A 16,466-nucleotide genomic window follows, 5' to 3' on the forward strand; every position below is an offset into this window, starting at 1 on the left:
TGATTACTTCAGAAAATCATCAACCAACTTCTAAGACTGAACTTCAGAGGCGTGGAAAAGTATCCCTGCAGATTTAGTTGTTAAGGTTCCTTTGAATAAGTTTGGTTTTATATAGAAGTATAAAATTGGCTTTTAAGTGCAGTCATTTCAGCTTAAAAATGCTTTTCACCTCATGAATGGCTCCTAAGCTCCTCTCCAGGCCTTCTAAATACTTCACAGGAGAAGAGAAAAACATTCTAAACATTCATCATGAAATGTTCTTATAATGGAAAATGGAAAATGGTGTAAAAAATGTAAAAATACGTTGAAATTTTGACATTACAGTGATGATACAATGACAAAAATCATCAAACGGTGACAGAAAATGTGATAAATTAATCTGTATCTTAATCATTTAAATGCATGCTTTATAAAATTACAGCGCCCTCTTTAGTGAACTGGAGCTAATCTTTAACCTGCCGCCTTCTCTATGGCTTTATCACACTCCAAGACAACGTTCCTCTTGGTCAGGCTTTTCTCCAGCTTCTCTCTCTCCCCTGCGCCGAGGGCCCAGCGCTGCAGGGACAGACGGCGCAGGGAAGGCAGCTGGGGCAGAGCGTCCAGCAGGGCAGGTAGCCAGGGGGATGCAGAGAGAGAGGCAGAGGGCCGCAAGCTAACGTCCAGCTCCTGCAGCTCCTTTAGACCAGCAACTGCCCCAAAGAGCGAAACCCAGCCGCCATCACCCACGCTGCCGTTGTAAGAGAGGTCCAAAAGCTTCAGCTTTGACAGAGCCCCTCGCTCGCAAGCAGATTCTACAAGAACATACATAGAATGTAACACCTCCCATAGAAGCAGCAGAAACAGGCACTGAAATCATATGCGATCACACAGGGGTGGGTTATATAACGGTGCGTTAAATAGACACGCCCACCTGCACGGCCAAAGTTTTATTGCACACCTCTGTGACTTAAAAACAGCTCAGCGAATTTGCATTAGAGTCCCTGTAGTTACTGAATAATAAGCCTTAGTGTGTAATAAGCCTGGGATGTTAAAGCTGAGTATAGCATTATAGTCAGAACAAAACCTCATATCTCCAAAATAATCATTTTACAGGAGACGGAAAAAAAACTGACTTTACTTTTAGTGTAAATCAATGGAACCAGACTTTTCTCCCAAGTTATTTTGGGCCGTTTCTTCTGGTCCATTCAACATGAAATTTACACACAATGTAAAAGACAACAGACATTCTCAAACTAACTCAAATACTGAGTAACAACAAAAAAGGAGATATGAGATTTTGTACTGAAAGTAACAGTATATACAGTACTGTGTGAAAGTTTTAGGCATCTGACCAAATTTTTAAACAGTGTACCTCAGCAGTGAGTTTATTACAATATACAGTAGAATAAAGTCATATTCATAATTCAAATCAACATGAAAACAATAAAAAGTAACAAGAATTTCTTGGGTCCATATTTTTCCTTGACTCGTTAATATCATCAATTACACCATGAGCTCAATTTACTGAGCACTGATTCAAACCAGGAGCTGCTTTTTAACTACATATAATACTGGACTTCCTCGAGGAGAGGCTTGGAAATGGGTAAACAAACAGACTAATATCCAGAAAATCACTATTATGTATATATATATATATATATATATATATATATATATATATATATATAAAACATCATTATCATGATTAATTAATATTCTATACATTTTGTTTATTCAAATATTAACACTTTTCTCAACAAATAAACACAAACTACACAAATAAATAGATTTTTGTCTTGGGTGCCTAAGACTTTCACACAGTACTGTAGATACTGTCAGTACATCTGGAAACTCTGAACAACTCCATGCATCATATGAAAGACATTTAGGCCACTTATAGACCTCTTAAACAATAACCAGTGAACAGTAACTGCATAACCTACATAATAACACGTTTTAGCAGTTTACTTTATTTTGATATATTTAGTTTTTACTGATTAATAAATATGAATTTATTTTTACCAATTACAAATTGATTCATTTGTACCATTTAGAAGTTACTTTCATCTACCAACATTCTTTCTGAAAGGGAAATTCCACCTATTTTTTTTTATTCTGGAAAATTCAATTGTTATGATCTAAATAAAGTCATTCAGAGTGGTTTGGTGTGAAATGCTGCGTTCTAGAGAAACTTGCCGAGACAGAATTGTTCACAGTGGTGGTGATAGGAACCAGAAGCTCCCTTACAGACAGTTATTCTACGAAATGGTTAAGAATATGACATGTTGTCCGGTGGCCGAGAAGTTGTTTTGAAATTGTTTTGTTGCATGATTTTGGCCCCAAATGTATTCTTTAAATACGTTTTAACCTCCAGCAGCACAAAAGTACATTTACCTTTTTATCAACATTACAAAGAAATACTCAGAAGACACATGTATTCACTGGTGCTTTTGGATAGTATATAAAATGGCTATATTTGCACTGTATACGTCACGACCCCCTAGTTTCTATCACCACCACATGCTGGAATTATAAAGACATTCTAAAAAATTGGAATTCTGGAATTTTCTCCCTTACATAATATTAAAGTGTGAAGAAGTCTTCAGTTATTACAGTGTTATGTTTTTGCCATATTGCCCACCCTTACAACTCCATATACCTAAGTGAAGCATGTCCTCGGTTGTCAAGTCACAGCTACTCAGTCTCAGCTCCTCCAGTTTACAGTCAGCCTGCAAAGGTTCCAGGAGCTGCTGCAGAATTTCCCCAACATTCTTGTTCCATGACAGGTTTAGACACTCCAGCTGCCTGAGTGACTGCATGGTGGTGGCTATGATGCATGCAAATGCATTTACACACACATACAGCCGCAATAAGTCTTATAAATACAGTACCATGCAGTAGTAACTCAGAGACCTCCCCTCATTTATTTTATTATTTCTAAAGAGATTATGTATAAGTTAATCCACTTGCATAAGGAAGGGAAAAGTCAAAGAACCCCATGGACCCTCACAGAAGCAGTGAAGCCTCAGTATATACTGTTGAGTTAGCCTCCTTTTACCCTGTTCTTCAGTGGTCAGGACCCCCATGGACCCTCACAGAGCAGGTTGCCCCGGTCTGAGTGGATCAGACACAGCAGCGCTGGAGGTTTTAAACACCTCAGTGTCACTTCTGGACTGAAAACACACCACCTGGACTGATAACACACCACCACCACCTCAGTGTTACTGCAGTGCTGAGAATGATCCACCACCTAAATAGTACCTGCTCTGCGAGGGTCCATGGGGGTCCTGACCACTGAAGAACAGGGTAAAATGGGTATAACAAAGTATCAGAGAAACAGATGGACTACAGTCTGTAACTGTAGAACTACAAAGTGCAGCTATACAGTAAGTGGAGCTGATAAAATGGACAATGAGCGTAGAAACAAGGAGGTGGACATAGTGTTATGCCTGATCGGTGTATAAAATAATGCTTTACACTGTAGCTGCCATCATAATCGCCCCTTTAATCAGCCTGTAGCTTAATTTCTCCTCCTGCTAAAATTCTCCAAAATGGCCAAAAGTATGTGGACACCTGACCATCACACCTATATGAGCTTGTTGGACATCCCTTTCCAAACACTTTATACACTTGTTAGTAATGAAACAAACTCAATAATTAGGACAAATGACCACATACTTTTGGCAAATAACATATGTCTTCTGCTTTTTTCCTGAATAACTTAATAGTGCTGGAAATTAAATTAATGAAGGGTGGTCTCTGTATGTTGATTCTTAAGTACAACTGCAAACCACACAATTGTCTCAGGCTCTACTCATTTCATACCTAAAGCCTGGCATGTCTCAGGACTCAGGCCACAGTTGTTCAGGTAAAGCTTCTTCATCTTTGAGAGAGGTAGGACAGGCAGAAGAGACCGGATCACACCTCCAACGCTTTTATTGGACCCCAGGTCCAGTTCTGTGAGCTCACCCAAAGAAGGAACAGCTTGGACTGAAAAAAGAAAAAATAATGCAAATATCGGCAGACTTCAAATTTAATAATTATATGAAAAAAGTCAGTTAAGAGCACATCTTCTTACCCAGCTCCAGTATGTCGTCCTCTGTGAGACAACACAAATGCATGTCCAAGCATTTCAGATGTGTGAGGAGACACAGGCTTGTGGTCATTGTGCTGAAACCACCACCGGATTGCTTATTACAGGACAGGTCTAGATGCTCCAGGCCTGGGAGGAACCTCAGTTTCTCACCTGTGATTTACAAGACCAGAGTTTGACTATCTCAAAATAATGACTCATTTTCTCCAAAAATGGGCTCTTGAGATTTTGAGTTAGTAGCATGCCAAAATAATGTGTAAGAAATTGTTTCAGAATAATAAGCCATTATTAAGTCACAAGAAGTCAAGAGAATAAGCATTTCATGGCATACTAAGTCATAACTTCAAGAAGGCAAGTCATAAATTTGATTCAATGAGAATTTTGACAAACAAAATACAGGCTTAATTTATCCCCTCTTCCTGCCAGGAATGAGCTTCCTCATTTTGCATAATAAAAGATCATAATCCAAACCAGCTCCTGCCCTTTTCTATTTTTCTGTCACCAATGGCCCCTCCCAGTCATCCATGTGCTTGTGTTTACCTTCCAGTACCTTCCGGTCCATGTGCTTTTGGTTTTGATTCTCCCCTGTCCTGCCCACTTGTTTCCAGACCCTGCCCTTGATTGTTTTCACCTGTGTTTACCACCTGTGTCTTGTTTACCTGCTGTACTTGAGCCCTTTGTTTTGTCTAGTCCCTTGCTGGTCTTTGTATTGTTTGAAGTGTTTGGTGTATGGTATTGTTCGGTGTTTGGATTTCTGGGTTTCTATTTCGTTATGTCTGTCCCTCCTGCTCTCCGTGTTGGCTCTCTGACCCTGGACCGTCTTGACCATGACTCTGGATTTGCACCTAATAAATCTCAGCCTTCTCAGCATATGTGTCCGCCTCCTCATCGCTTCCCAGCATTACTTTTTCATATGTAATCTGTTTTGTTTTGGGATTTTTTGGAATGGCTCAGGCAATTTGGTTTTCCTCTTTTGCATTACTGACATATCAGCGTCAATAAGCAATACTGTATATTTTCATGCTAAAACATGTCCATTCATATTTTTTCTAATTTATTTCATACATCAACTTTTCCTCAGCAGTACCCTCATACCCAGAATGGCGAGGCTATCCTGATTCAGTCCACACATGCTCAGCTTCAGGGTCTTCAGCTGTGGAGTGGAGTTCAGAGAGGAGGCCACATGCTCCACCCCCTTTACCATCAGCTTGTTGTTGGACAGGTCCAAGACCTCCAAACAAGTCAATAAGAGGAGAACTTCACCTGGAAACCAATAATGTCATAATATAAGTGATAAATTATAATACATACATTTAAATCTACTTCCCTTTTACAACCCCGTTTCCAGAAAAGTTGGGACGCTGTGCAAAATGTAAATACAAACAAAATGCAATGATGTGCAAATCATTTAAACCCTATATTTCATTGAAAATAGTACAATATACTGTATCAAAAGCTGAAACAGAAATTTTATTGTTTTTTGAAAAATATTTGCCCATTTTGAATTTGATGCCAACAACACTTTTCAAAAAAGTTTGGATGGGAGAACAAAAGGCTGGTAAAGTTGTAAAGAGCTGAAAAAAAACACCTGGTGGTTAATTGGCAACAGGTCAGTAACAAGACTGGGTATAAAAAGATCATCTCAGAGTCTTTCTGTAATAAAGATGAGGAGGGGCTCATCACTCTGTGAAAGACTGCACGATCAAATAGTGCGACAATTCAAGAATAACATTTCTCAATATAAAATAGCAAAGAACTTCTGCTTTTCATCATCTCTGGTACATAATAACATTAAAAGAGAATCTCTGTATGCAAGGGACAAGGACCCAAACCAGTACTTGCTTGCCATGATCTTTGGGCCTCAGGTGGCACTGCATTAAAAGCAGGCATGATTCTGTAGTGGAAATCACTGCTTGGGCTCAGAAACACTTCTGAAAACCACTGTCTATGAAAACTGTTCGTCGCTGCATCCACAAATGCAAGTTAAAACTCTGAAACACAAAGAAGAAACCAAATATTAAGTGATACTTTTTAAATCCCACAAACGGGAGGAATTCCATCTCTACCTTTAACCTGTCTGTGAAGTGAAACACCAGATACACACTAGGGGGCAGTGAGCACACTTGCCTGAAGCGGTGGGCAGCCCTATCCACTGCACCCGGGGAGCAATTGGGGGTTAGGTGTGTTGCTCAAGGACACCTCGGTCATTGACTGTCGGCACTGGGGATCAAACCGGCAACCTTCCGGTCACAGGGCCAGGTCCCTAACCTCCAGCCCATGACTGCCCCATGGCAGGATCCAGAAATGCTGCCACCTTCTCTGGGCCCAAGCTCATTTAAAATGGACTGAGGAGAAACGGAAAGGTGTCCTATGGTCTGACGAATCAACATTTGAAATTCTTTTTGGAAATCATGGATACTATGTCCTCCAGGCTAAAGATCACTCAGCTTGTTATTAGCACACACTTCAAATATACCAGTATTCATGATGGTATAGGTGTGCGTTAGTGCGCATAGCATGGGTGAGGTGCACATCTGTGAAAGCATCATTAATGCTGAACAATATACATTCATTTCGCCCTGCGATGGACTGGTGACCTGTCCAGGGTGTATCCTGCCTTCCGCCCGGTGACCGGGATAGGCTCCAGCAGCCCCCACGACCCTGAGGGAGAAGCAGCTTAGAAAATGGATGGATGGATGGATGGATGGAATATACATGTTTTGGCAACATGTGCTGCCATTCAGACAACGTCTTTTTCAAAGAAGGCCTTGATTATTTCAGCAAGACAATTTCAAACCTCATTCTGTACGTATTTCAGCAGCATTGCTCTATATTAAAAGAGTCTGCGTGCTAAAGTGGCCTGCCTGCAGTCCAGATCTGTCATCCAGTGAGAACATGTTGCGAATTATGAAATGAAAAATATGATAAAGGAGACCCCGACCAGCTAAAATCCTATTTCAAAGAAGAACGGGAAAATGTTTCACTTTCAAAACTACAGCAGTGTTTCCTCAGTTCCCAAACACTTACAGAGTGTGCTTAAAAGAAGAGGTGATGAAAAACAGTGGTAAACATGAACAATCTCAACTGTTTTGTAACGTGTTTTGGCATTAAATTCAAAATGTGTATATATTTCTCACAAAACAATCAAATTTCCCAGTTTCCACTTTTGTTATGTTTTCTTTGTATTATTTTCCTTGAAAATTATGGTTTACATGATCATTGCATTCTATTTTTATTTACATTCTGCACAGCATCCCAACGTTTTTGGAAATGGGGTTGTAATTTCATGCAATACAACAGCAAAACAGCTACAGTAGCATGACCTGTCTAATCTTTAGGTCTTATAGTATGGCAAGTGTTGTTTTTGATACAGTATGTACTCTGTTTCCTTTACTGAGATAACATAGCCTCCCTTGCCTAACATTACATAGGTAGCCAATAAGATCAAACTGGAATTGACATTTAAAGGTCAGTAAATAGAACAGCCTTCCAGTACAGGAGCATCATTTCTATCTCAAAGAAGTACACAGAAAAAGGCGGGTTAATTAAAAACTATAATAAAAATGCTAATAGTAATAAAAGTAGCCTATAAGGTCACAGCTAGATTTGATAAACGCTGGAATAGTAACGGCACTTCATCACTCTCTGCTACTGCAAAACAGGTCAAAGGTTAGTACACAGTCTGCCTTACAATTGTATGCAAATGTTTGGGCACCCCTCATCAAATGACATGTTTTGTTGATTTTAGTAAGAGAAAATAATTTAACACTTCTACAAAGGACACACGTCTGTACATTTAAATGAAAAATAGCTGTTTATTTACCACATTTAACATACTGGGGGAATAAACGTTATGTATAAGTTTTGGACTCATTATATATGTTTTGTTTTCTTACAATATATATATAAATAAATAGAAATTCTGCACTAAAATTGGCACAAAATTTAAGTGTCTTTAAAAAATCTGTAAAATTGAGTGGGCCTCATTCTCCAACTGTTCTTAAGGACAAAATTCTTCCTTAAAAACACACAGTTTTCACGGGGATTCTGACTTTCAGCCGTGTTTCCATATTTGGGATTTGTTCTTAAGTAAGAACAGAACCTACACACACTCAAAAGCACGAAGGGGAGAACTGTTCTGCGCTTTAACACCTTTTCTTAGGACCTTTCTCAGGAACACACTGAAGAAAAAAGTAAGGAAGATATTGGTGAATGAGGCCCAATGTCCACAGACTTCTTATCTCAACGTCTATTTACTAAAAAATAATTGCAATTTTTTTGCCTCTGGGTTCTTTGTCAGTATGTGTTAAGTTATTTTCACTTAGAACATCGACAACACATGGACTCTTGCATACAGCTGTACATTATTAATGGTTGGAGTACAGCAGGGACACAACATAAATGTGCACTCACCAAGTGCCACAGCATCTGCTTCAGAGAGATGACAGTCGACCAGGTGGAGCTCCCTCAGAGAGCTGGCAGAGTGGAGATGCTTGGTTAAGCAATGGAGATTTCCTCCCCCTACCCCCGCGTTCCAGGACAAATCCAGCATCTCCATCAAAGGAACACAGTCCAGAGCCTCCCCTGTCACAGACCAATACTCATATGTAACTAAAGTATATACACTGTACACTAAAGTATGTAGTTATTTTTTTTCAGTATTTTCCATAAGTGCACTAACTGGCCCAGTCATTAAACACGTCTAGCTTCCTGGTGTATAGTTACAGACCACAGCTCATATTATTGCATGCTATTTTTGTTGGTCACTCTCTAGTGTTAGCTGGACATCTTTACTTTCAGCTGTGCTGCTGACACTGATCCACCATCCAAATAATACCTGGTCAGTGGCGGTCCATTGGTGGCCCTTTTCCACTGATGGATGGTGTAGAGGCCAAATGCTAAACTGTGCGAGCCACAGCCAGTCATTTTAAACAAAGCACTGTTATGTGCAAAAGTTTGGGCGACCCTTGTCAAATGACGTTCTAACGAAAATAAACCCAGTTAAGAAGTTAACCCATTCTCTACAGAGAACACACTTCTGCACATTTTAATGCACAGTTTTCGTTTATTTGCCGAATTTATCATTAGGAAGAACATTAAAGCACAAAATGTGGCTTGTGCAAAAGTTATGGCATTTGTATATTTTTATATTTTCCAATACATTAAAAAAATAAAGGTTGTACTTAAATTTGCAGACAAATGCCATATTTATGTTTGTTCGATGAATAAAAACGGGTGTCCGCACATTGCATACCTCAAATATCCCTTATTTATTCCAAATTAATTCAAGCTTTTTGCTCCAAAACCCATTATAGACCACCTTCAAGAATTTTCCTTTTTATCACGAGATGCATTGTTAGGAGTGGGCTTCATGCATTTGAAAAATATGCTTTATACTTTTATTAGAGACATAAAATTGCTTTCCAGTGTACATTGTATGTCAGTTTTTGGATCCAAAATTGTTATAAATATATATATATATATATATATATATATATATATTTATATTGGAGCAGAACTCTTTGCTTGCAATGTTTTTACCACTAGGGTCTTCATTAGGCAAAACGTATCAAAGTTTGCTCTCTGTATATGGATGTGTTAACCCTGTATTGCACAATGTTGCCTCAGGGCAATAAACCCACTTTCCTCTCTTTACAGCAATGTTATCCATATTAAAGGACAATATCAGGGTTAACAATAAAGGGAAGAGTTTGAGTGTGTCATTAAAAAGGGATGTACTTGGTCACACTATCTCTTAGTGGGCACTTTTAAACCTCTTTTTTTTAACATTCATTATCAATTTTTTTGTAATGAGAATTTGCAGATAGGTTTGTTGCCTAGAAGCAACATTGTGTGACAGTGGAATGGACTTAGAACATGGCTCTATATCCTTTCTTCCCATGGTCTCACAATGTTGCCTCAAGGCAACGTACTCCAAAAACACCCCTGCACATATGAATATTATTTTTACAAATGTTTTTGATTGTAATAATCGGGACCAATTATAAATAATATATATAATGATCATAATATATCATTTTTGTATTATATACTTGAATAATCAAGGACCATTTTATGCAAGAAAGTGGAGTTTTTAAATTGCCCTCATAATACGTGCAGTAGAAGGTTAACTTGTTTTCACCTAGAAAATCAAAAAAGCATGTGATTTGATAAAACATTTGCATACAACTGTGTATGGCAGGTGCTTCTTCCATCACACAGTCATCTCTAAACCAGTTTAACAGACTAGATTAGTAGTTCTCTCACCCAGTGCCGTAAGGTCTTGAGCTGTGAGTCTGCAGCTGCTCACTTTCAGCACTTTCAGTTTGCCTACATGCTGCAAATGACAGGTCAGAGCCTTCAGAGAGCCTCCCAGCAGGTCATTCCAGGAGAGATCCATCACCTCCAACTGAGCCAGGAACGGCAGCAAGGTTCCTGAGGGAGGGGTCGAACCATCAAGTAAGGACAGCGAGAAAGACATATGGATGTTCACTGTACCATGAAATGAAAGCGCATGGACTCAGAGGAAGGTCTTAGCTCTTACCAAGCTCAACAACATCAGTGGCTGTCAGGTCACAGTGAGCAAGGCTTAAGCTCTGACTGTCTGGTGTCTTTCCGAGCTTCTGGACAAACTGCTTCACTCGGCCCCATCCCACCACAGAGCTGATCTCAGAGTCGGTGTCACTGCTCTCTAAGAAACAGCATGTTGAGCTCAGGGCCTCAGCGGTTTGACAGAATTCCCAATTTTATACTATTTTCACATTTTTGATCATCAGTGAACTACAATATCCAGCATGCATTGCACAAAAAATCATGCAATTATTGGGAATCTCTGTGGAGTCAACCAATCTTGACTGCTGGCCAAGCCACTGTTATACACCGATCAGGCATAACATGATGACCACCTCCTTGTTTCTACGCTCATTGTCCATTTTATCAGCTCCACTTACTGTATAGCTGCACTTTGTAGTTCTACAGTTACAGACTGTAGTCCATCTGTTTCTCTGATACTTTGTTAGCCTGTTCTTCAGTGGTCAGGACCCCCATGGACCCTCACAGAGCAGGTACTATTTGTGTGGAGGATCATTCTCAGCACTGCAGTAACACTGACGTGGTGGTGGTGTGTTAGTGTGTGTTGTGCTGGTACGAGTGGATCAGACACAGCAGTGCTGCTGGAGTTTTTAAACACTGTGTCCACTCTCTGTCCACTCTTTTAGACACTCCTTCCTTGTCGGTCCACCTTGTAGATGTAAAGTCAGAGACGACAGCTCATCTGCTGCTGCACAGGTTGTGTTGGTCATTCTCTAGTCCTTCATCAGTGGTCACAGGACGCTGCCCACAGGACGCTGTTGGCTGGATATTTTTGGTTGGTGGACTATTCTCAGTCCAGCAGCGACACTGCGGTGTTTAAAACTCCAGCAGCTCTGCTGTGTAACATTTAAAGAGGTTTAACAGTTATCTAGAACAATTTCCTTTTAACTTACACTGTTTTTAAAAAGTGAGTACCTATTTTGCTGTTGCAGTTTTGGCATATTTTGAATGTGGCCAGTTGGCATCGTGGCAAAATATTACATAAACATGAAATAAACACAGTTGGCCCACTGATTTGTTGAGATTTTTTAATATCGCCCTTATAATGGTTGAGTTTGACACCCCTGATCTAGTTAGTTGGTAGCTACCTTGTAACTAGCTTCATCTGACAAGTCATTCCCGTCATTCAAGTTATTGATTCTGTACATTTGATGATGTATGAAGAGTTATCACAGTTACATGGCTGCACTAGATGTTTGCTTTCCTAGCACTAACATTTGCACTTTGGCTTCTTTCTGTATCCGCCAGCTAACTGGAAAAACAAAATTCGAACAGTCTGCCCCCACAAACCCACCACAAAGCAGTGGTAATGTCAACATACATCATCAGAAGGGGGGGTTTCCTAGTTTTTAAACTGGAAATTTCGCTTTAGAGACTACTGCAGCACCCCTGTAAGATATGAGTAAGCAAGTTTACACAGACGAAGCGATAGTTACACTCCTCTTTTGAACAGAGTGAGTCTTTTTAACTTTAATGCTGGATTTAAATAATAATGATAATTTTAGAATAATTATTATTAAAATAATATATTCTAAAGTTATCAATTAAAAATGGACTTCTCAATGACTTGGAAATAATAATAATAATAATAATAGCTATTTATATATCATATATTTGATTTAAATATCAAAGTGCAATGATTATTTGGCGGTTTGTGTGATGGTCATGAATAGTTTACAGCAATCAGGCGTAACATTCTGACCACCTCCTTGTTTCTACGCTCATTGTCCGTTTCATCAGCTCCACTTACTGTACAGCTGCACTTTGTAGTTCTACAGTTACAGACTGTAGTCCATCTGTTTCTCTGATACTCTGTTACCCTGTTCTTCAGTGATCAGGACCCCCATGGACCCTCACAGAGCAGGTACTATTTGGGTGGTGATCATTCATAATGTATGTTGCGCTGGTCTGAGTGGATCAGACAGAGCAGCGCTGCTGGAGTTTTTAAACATCTCAGTGTCGCTGCTGGACTCAGAATAGGCCACCAACCAAAAATATCCAGCCAGCAGCGTCCTGTGTCCACTGATGAAGGACTAGAGGATGACCAACACAAACTGTGCAGCAGCAGATGAGCTGTCGTCTCTGACTTTACATCTACAAGGTGGTCTGACAAGGTAGGAGTGTCTAATAGAGTGGACAGTGAGTGGACACTGAGGTGTTTAAAACTCCAGCAGCACTGCTGTGTCTGATCTACTCGTACCAGCACAACACACACTAACACACCACCACCACATCAGTGTTACTGCAGTGCTGAGAATAATTCACCACCCAAATAGTACCTGCTCTGTGATGGTCCGTGGGGGTCCTGACCACTGAAGAACAGGGTAAAAGGGGACTAACTCAACAGTATATACCAAGGCTTCAGTGTAATTTTCTGTTAAATATGTTTTCAGATTTTTTGCTAAAATCTTATATTAAACACCCATTTTGACTGGAGATTTAAGCATGTACATAGTGTATGTTTGTGTGTGTGTGTGTGTGTGTGTGTGTGTGTGTGTGTGTGTGTGTGTGTGTGTGTGTGTGTACCTGTTCCAGGTCCTGTGCTACCTTTCCCCTCACTGCTCTCTGCTTCCTTCGTCTCAGGAATTTCTCCGTTCTTGTCGCTGCTCACTGATGGTCGGAAGAGGCGACCCATGGACGGCTTCTTTCGTTCTGTGAAGGAGGTTTTCCTCCGAATCTGGTTCATTATCAGATCCAAAGGTGACCTCTTCTGAGAGGCCTCTCGCCCTCTCTGCTGATCTGGGTTGTGAAACATCCAAGAAATATACCATTTGGCAAAATCTACTTAAAACATTGGTACAATTTTGAGTATAAATCGGACTGGGCTTGTGACATACACACTATGTCCAAAGGTCTCCAGACAACCCTTCTAATAGGTGAATTCAGCTACTTTAAGGTGCATCCAGTGCAGGCACAACTTCCTAGAAAAGTACTGTTATTTTGGAGCAGCCACACATGAGTCTGCAATGCCGAGCGTTGACTTGAGGGGTATAAAAATCCCCAGCATTGGGCTGTGGAGCAGTTGAACTGCGTTCTCTGGAATAATTTGGATCTGGAATGAGTCGCTCTGGATAAGAGCATCTACTAAATGCTGTTAATGAATGATGTAGCTCCATTCAATACCTCTGGGGTGGGTTAGAGTGATCCACAAATAACCATCCAACATCAGAACCTAACCTCACTAATGGCTAAATGCAATCAAATCATCACAGCGATGATCCAATATCTAGAGTAAAGCCTAGTACAGACTGAAAATGGGGGCAAACCCCGTATAAATACCCTTGATTTCAGATCAAACTTTGTATAAGAATGTGTCTACAAACTTTTGGACATATAATGCGAGTGTAAAGGGTGCAGATGAAGTTTCAATATCTAAAAAGCCCATATCATGAAAAACTGGATTGTTTGCTTATGCAGTATATAAGCACTGTTAATGTTTCTAAATGTAGCATTAACAGTCTGTTTTGAATTCATTGTTTCTGTGATGTCACAAAAAAAAAACAAAGAAAAAACAAAATAAACAAAAAAAAACAGAATTTGCTTAAGTTAAAGTTAAAGGAGTTATTTGTTATAAGGAGTGTTTCAGCCTGTTTTTTTAAATGAAGCACAACACGGCATCAAATTAGACCTGAGAACAATTACATATATCAGTTTTTAAGGCATAGTAAAAGTAAAAATAGCCTTTTTAACCCTTGGGTGGTGTTGATGTCGTTACTCAGTGGTCTGGTGGACCCACGCCGTTATTGTTTTTTTTTTTTTTATCAATACAACCACAACAATTTAGGTAAAAATACCAGATTTTTAAAATATCACAAGTGGTCAGCCTAGGGTTCTACATTAGCAGCTGTAGCCAGTCAGCAGCCTGTCCATGTTGTCCACCCTCACACACGTATATACACACACACACACTAACAGCAGGCCATGTCGGAGGAGAACAGAGTGAAGAGACACATCACCTCCACACTTTTACTCCCCGTGGGTTCAGCCCAACACCATGTGTCATATAAACGTGTGAACAGAGTGAAGGCACTGAAAATGGGGTATTGTATATATTCTTCACAGAAAATGGGCAAAGGCCAGTGGAGTTGAAATGATAATAAATCAGATCATTTTGTCTTTTGATAACATTGAAACTGGGTCCCACAGACCTGAACACCACACAGTGGTCAATTCTAAAGGATTAAGAGAGGCTGTAAAATGGTAACGTAGAAATGTCAGAAATGGGGGGAAATAAAAGACAAGAAAAACAGGGCCCTTTAAGTTCCTCCCAAAACCATGCAAAAAACGAAACACTGAAAAGGTTTTAATGTACAAAAATGCTTCTCCTAAAATCTTTTACTTTTTACAGTTCAGGCTAACTGAGCTCCTTTAAATGCAGATCCGCCGGCACACTGTACCTGATTCCATCGCTGGACAGCAACTCTCGCAGCAAAGGAGCTATAAGGCAATCATGGAAAAATAACTGTTATACACTTGAAAATTTTAAGTTAAGCTGAGTGAAAAACATTGTTAACGTTAAACTTGACAACATTCCTGCGCAACTCCAACACATCCTGCTCAGAGAAGTGAACAGGATCTCCATTCGTAATTTTTTTTCCTACCCGTATTCTTTCATGTCCCGCCTCCTGTGAGGAGTTGCCTGGCAGTACCGGGTTTCCTGCGCTGAGATTGGCTAGTTTTGTCCTGTATTCCGCTACATGCGAACTACTAACCAATCCTAGCGCAGGATACAAGCGTTTGCATGAATCACTAACCAATCCCGAGCGCAGGGGGAGGGGCCTGTCCGAATACAGGTGGGAAAAATTAAAAACAAGACTTCTCGTTGGTTCCAAGCTTTCAGCGAATATCCATGGTAACCGTTGGTCGCGCTTGAATTTTAACCGACCTGTTGTGAACGCCGAGTCGTTTTGGGTGTTTTGTGAGCTGATAAAGAGCGAAATGTTCGCACCTAAAACCTTTTCTTCATCATAAAACGACAAACCTGATCTCGAATCAGCGTCGACTGCACAGGTAAGGCTTCAGTGAGTCCGGAAGCGCCGAATGAACCTTGGTATTTTTTCAGTCATGTGAATCTCTCAGGACTTCGCCTCAGGAGCCACCATAGATTTACTAAGCCTGAGGTAAACTGGCTGAAACAGGCCACACAGAACTACTATATTCTAATAAAATACTTTTTTTTCATTTTTTAAGTGAATTGCTGTGCTGTCTTTTTGCCATACTAATCATTTTGAGATGGTTAGTCATTATTTCCAGATACTAAGTCATTATTTTGAAACAGTAAGTCAATATGCTGAGGTACTGTCTCATTATTTTCAGATACTAAGTCATTATTTTCAGATACTAAGTCATTATTTTGAGGTTCTATCTCGTTATTTTAAGACGCCAAGTCATTATTTGAGATACTATCTCATTTTTTGAGATACTAAGTCAATATTCTGAGGTACTGTCTCATTATTTCCAGATACTAAGTCATTATTTTGAAACAGTAAATCAATATTCTGAGGTACTGTCATTATTTGAGATACTATCTCATTTTTTGAGATACTAAGTCATTATTCTGAAATAATAAGTCATTATTCTCAGATACTAAGTCATTATTTTGAAACAGTAAGTCAATATTCTGAGGTACTGTCTCATTATTTTCAGATACGAAGTCATTATTTTGAGATATTGTCTCATTTTGAGATGCTAATTCATTATGATGAGATACTAAGTCATTATTTCAAGATTCTAACTTGTGATTTTGAGATAATGAGTCATTATTTTTAGGCACTGTCTTATATTGAGTTGATAGGTTAATATT

At 39.6% G+C, this 16,466-nt stretch overlaps 1 protein-coding gene across 1 annotated transcript; it reads right to left on the reverse strand.

Moving 5' to 3' along the window:
• Position 1: 1 nt before the first annotated feature.
• Positions 2 to 15,688, reverse strand: lrrc31 (leucine rich repeat containing 31). Its single transcript, XM_017719233.2, has 11 exons — positions 15,645 to 15,688; positions 15,061 to 15,100; positions 13,190 to 13,402; positions 10,617 to 10,763; positions 10,340 to 10,507; positions 8,486 to 8,656; positions 5,168 to 5,335; positions 4,058 to 4,225; positions 3,805 to 3,969; positions 2,639 to 2,806; positions 2 to 791 (listed from the first exon to the last, which is right to left on the reverse strand). Exons 2-11 carry the CDS (start codon positions 15,068 to 15,070, stop codon positions 451 to 453), a joined length of 1,719 nt encoding a protein of 572 aa, XP_017574722.1. The 5' UTR covers positions 15,071 to 15,100; positions 15,645 to 15,688; the 3' UTR covers positions 2 to 450.
• Positions 15,689 to 16,466: the final 778 nt, after the last annotated feature.

Source organism: Pygocentrus nattereri, chromosome 24 (assembly GCF_015220715.1).
Source record: "Pygocentrus nattereri isolate fPygNat1 chromosome 24, fPygNat1.pri, whole genome shotgun sequence".
Classification (NCBI taxonomy): domain Eukaryota; kingdom Metazoa; phylum Chordata; class Actinopteri; order Characiformes; family Serrasalmidae; genus Pygocentrus; species Pygocentrus nattereri.

Bases quoted from the DNA above. Each gene is read 5' to 3' on its own strand.
- lrrc31 (XM_017719233.2), bottom strand. The intron at 3,970-4,057 runs GTAAGAAGATGT...TTCTTTTTTCAG, and splicing joins GGACGACATACTGGAGCTGG to TCCAAGCTGTTCCTTCTTTG. The intron at 792-2,638 runs GTATATGGAGTT...ATGTTCTTGTAG, and splicing joins CGAGGACATGCTTCACTTAG to AATCTGCTTGCGAGCGAGGG.